The sequence below is a fragment of the Eimeria acervulina genome, genomic scaffold, assembly GCF_000499425.1.
Source record: "Eimeria acervulina Houghton genomic scaffold, Eah_scaff296, whole genome shotgun sequence".
Taxonomy (NCBI): domain Eukaryota; phylum Apicomplexa; class Conoidasida; order Eucoccidiorida; family Eimeriidae; genus Eimeria; species Eimeria acervulina.
In genome coordinates, this window is record NW_013549906.1 from 1,133 (window position 1) to 5,323 (window position 4,191).

Genomic DNA, 4,191 nt, shown 5'->3' on the forward strand with positions numbered 1-4,191 from the left:
GCTGCGGGTGCAGAAGCAGCAGCACCCCACACAAATGGCTGCTGCTGCTGCTGCTGCTGCTGCTGCGGCTGGAAGGGAGAAGCTGTTAGCGGCTGCAGAGAAGCAGCAGGCCCAAAAGGGGAGGGACTCAACATTGTCTCCAAACCCTAAACCCTAAACCCTAAACCCTAAACCCTAAACCCTAGGAGTTGCTCTAGGGTAAAACGCCATCCATTGTGCGCAAAGCGCACAGAGCGAAAGCCCCAACACTTGAAACCCTAAACCCTAAACCCTAAACCCTAAACCCGAGGTAACCCTCAGCTTAGTCGCCTCCTTCGCCCGCCGCCTGCGGCTCAAGCGAGGCATGAGGGTTTAGGGTTTAGGGTTTAGGGTTTGGGGAAGGCATGGAGAGAGAGAAGCAAGAAAAGAGATATAATTTCTTGCTTTTTCGTATCTTAAACCCTCAAACCGTCGCTTAGGGTTTAGGGTTTAGGGTTTAGGGTTTAGGGCTTAGCTGGGGTGGCGCTGCTGCAGCCCCGCTACTGTTTAGGGTTTGGGGTTTTAGGGTTTAGGGTTTTTTGCTGGTTTATAGAAATATCAATTAATATAATTTATAGTTTTAATGCATAAACCCTAAACCCTAAACCCTAAACCTTAAACCACAAACCCTAAACCCTAAATTCTTGACTTTGTGGTGCATGCGCGCTGTTTGTCTTTTCTTGCTGCTGCAACCAAACGCCCCCAATCAATAATAAGCAACAACTCTCTAAACCCTAAACCCTAAGCCCTAGACCCTAATCCCTAAACCCTTGTACATCTCTCTGCTGCATAAGCAGCCTAAGAACAACGTTGATACGCTGCTGCTGCTGTTGCTTTCACGCTACTCCTGCTCTCCTGCTGTCGTTACTGCTGCTTTTGTTGTTGCTGCTGCTATTGCTGCTTCTGCTGCTGCTGCTGCTGCTGCGGGTGGGGCGCCTTGGTGTCTCGTACTTAATATTGCAGCTAACAAATAAATGCGCTGCTGCATCTACGGCAAACAGAGAGGTTTTGCTGCTGCAGCTGCTGCTGCCGCTGCTGCTGCTGCTGCTACAGCTGGTGCTGCTGCTGCGCTGCAGCAGCAATAGAAAGGCCCCTCTCTAGGCCCTTTTACTGTAGGTGCTGGCTATACACCTGCCGCAAACCCAAGCCACCACTTAGGGCTAGGGTTTGGGGCTTAGGGTTTACGGTTTAGGGTTTAGGGTTTAGGGTTGGGGTTTCTATGGGTAGCTGGCCTCAGAAAAAAAGAGAGCGCTCTTGCAAACCCTAAACCCCAAACCCTAAACCCTAGCGGGAGGGTCAGTGTAGAGCGCAGGCTTTAGGGTTTAGAATAACAAAGCAGTAAACCCTAAACCCTATGCTCTCACTGCAGATGCCCCCCTAAACCCTAACTCAAGGCTCAAAAATGTAGCCTTAGGGTTTAGGGTTTAGGGTTTAGGGTTTAGGGTTTGCTGCAGCCACGGATGCTGCAGCACCTGCGACAGCCGCAGCCGTTTGCTAGGGTTTGGCTTCACCATACCCCTGAAGAAACACAAACCCTAAACCCTAGGCCTCTGAGTCGGTTGTTTCGGTGTTGAGAAAGGGTTTAGGGTTTAGGGTTTAGGCTAGGGTTTAGTGTTTATGGTGCAGGCTAGGGTTTAGCGATTAGGGTTTAGGGTTCAGGCAGGTTGGGTGTAGGGTTTAGGGCTCAGGCTTAGTGCTTAGGGTTTAGGGTTTAGGGTTTAGGGTTTAGGGTTTAGGGTTTAGGGTTTACCAAAGGAGATCTGCTGCAGCATCAGAGATTGAAAGAAAAGCAAAAGGGTTTGTAGATATATCTTCACCCGCTATCAAAGAAGAAAAGAATAAACCCTCAGCCTCTCTGCACGCAAACCCTAAACCCTCAAGCTAAGGATCGTGACGCCGAAACAAAGGGCATAGGGTTTAGGGTTTAGGGTTTAGGGTTTAGGGTTTAGCAGAGGGAAATAACATACAAGGAGACGTCAGGAGAGCAAACGAACGAAGACATAAAACAAACAAACAAAACAAATAAACAAAAACAAACAAAACAAACAAACAAACAAACAAAATAAGTAAATAAATAAATAAAACAAATAAACAAACAAAACAAACAAACAGGCAAACAAAACAAATGAACAAACAAAACAAACAAACAGGCAAACAAAACAAATAAAATAAACAAAACAAACAAAACAAACAAAGACAGCAAATATGCTTACCCCCAGCATGCGCTGTTGTTTGTATTTATATACGGATGCCTCCCGGTTAACAGCAGAGATAAAACGCAGCCCAAAGCATAGACGTCTTTAGGGGCCCCTTCTATCACTTCATTCTCAGCAGCAGCAGCAGCAGCAGCTGCTGCTGCTGCTGCTGCTGCTGATGTTGCACCAGGAGCAGCTGCTACAGGAGAAGCTGCAGCTGCAGCAGCAGAAGCAGCTGCAGCAGGTTCAGCTGCAGGAGGAGGAGATGCAGCTGGAGCAGCACCATCAGCAGCAGGGGCAGCAGCAACAGCAGCAGCGGTAGTTGTTGCTGTTGCTGCTGCTGCTGTTGTTGTTGCTGCTGCTGCTGCTGTTGCTGCTGCTGCTGTTTGTTTCTCTGTAATGTTTTCTGCATCGGTGTTGTTGTTTTGTTTGTGTTTGTTTAGTGGATTGTCTATCAATTTAATTTGTTTGTTTTCGTTTGTTTTATTTATTTTATTTGTTTTATTTTGTTTGTTTTTATCTTCTTCTTCGAGCTCCCTATACACCGCATTCACTTCTTCTGGCGGCACCACAACTTTTGATGTGCCTGAAGAAATACAAAAACATTTATTATTTATTTATTTACTTTTGTTTATTTATTTATTTGCTTATTTATTTGTTTGTTTGTTGGTTTGTTTGTTTGTTTGTTTGTTTGTTTGTTTGTTTGTTTGTTTGTTTGTATATTTATTTATCTATTTATCTGTTTATTTATTTATTTATTTATTTGTTTGTTTATAAATTTATTTATTTATTTATTTATTTGTTTATTGTGCGTTGCTCGTCTACTTTATTTATTATTTATTTACTTTTTGTTTATTTTTATATTTTATAGAGAAATAAAATAAACAAAAATTAAAAAAATAAATTAAAAAAATACAAAAATAATTAACCCAAACAAAACCGGAAAATAAAAAAAATAATATAAACGCACATAAACAAATTAAATTAAAGTTAATTAAATTAAATTAATTAAATTAAATTAAATTAATTAAATTAAATTAACTAAAAATTTATTTATTATAATAATATTTAATTAATTGTGTTTGATAAATTAATTTTAATTTAATACAAAACAAACAGAATAAATATAATAAATAAAACAAACAAACTAAACAAAACAAACAAAATAAATAAAACAAAATAAAATAAAATAAAATAAAATAAAATAAATTTAAAAAGCATTATACCCCCTGAATAAACTTTTGCTTCAACTCCTCTCTGTGCGCTGTCAAGGTCCAGCACTACAGCAGACAGCACACACCCGCAGCTGCAGCAGCAGCAGCAGCAGCAGCAGAAGCAGCAGAAGCAGCAGAAGCAACAACAGCAGCAGCAGCAGACGACGCAGCAGCAAAAGAAGCAAAAGCAGTAGCATTAGTAGAAGATGCAGCAGTATAGGCAGTAGCAGCAGAAGCAGAGGAACACAAGCAGCAGCAGCACGGGCAGCAGCAGCAGCAGAAACGGGAGAGGCAGCAGCAGCAGCAGCAACAGCATCAGATGAAGAATGCATATAAAAAAAGCTAAGACCGAAGCAAGCGAACCTCCAGGAGAAACAAATTGCTGCTGCTGCTGCTGCTGTTGCTGCAGTTGCTGCTGCTCCTATTACTCTATTACTGCTGCTGCTGCTGCTGTTGCTGCTGCTGCTGCTGCTGCTGCATTACCTGCAAGCAATTCCCTCAGGGTGGCGTCCATCCTCCTCTTCACCGGATTCATTCAAAGAAGTGGATGGGGGCAACTTTATTCTTTTGCTGCTGTTGCTGCTGCTGCTGTTGCCGTTGTTGTTGTTGTTGTTGTTGTTGTTGTTGTTGTTGCTGCTGCTGCTGCTGTTGTTGTTGCTGTTGTAGCAGTCGTGAGTGCATGGGCCAGCACAACACCAGCATTTGCTGCTGTCGCCTTTGCTGCTGCTGCTGCCGTTATTGCTGCTGCTGCTTCCGTTGTTGTT

At 42.9% G+C, this 4,191-nt stretch overlaps 1 protein-coding gene across 1 annotated transcript in view; it reads right to left on the reverse strand.

Moving 5' to 3' along the window:
- Positions 1–3,859: 3,859 nt before the first annotated feature.
- EAH_00031390 (nucleoporin FG repeat-containing protein, putative) overlaps positions 3,860–4,191 on the reverse strand; it is a gene marked incomplete at both ends in the record, with an annotated part of 2,763 nt that continues 2,431 nt past the window's right edge. Inside the window, one exon of the mRNA XM_013396094.1 lies at positions 3,860–3,910. Within this exon, the coding sequence (XP_013251548.1) occupies positions 3,860–3,910 (51 nt within the window). The remainder of the gene's footprint in view (positions 3,911–4,191) is intronic.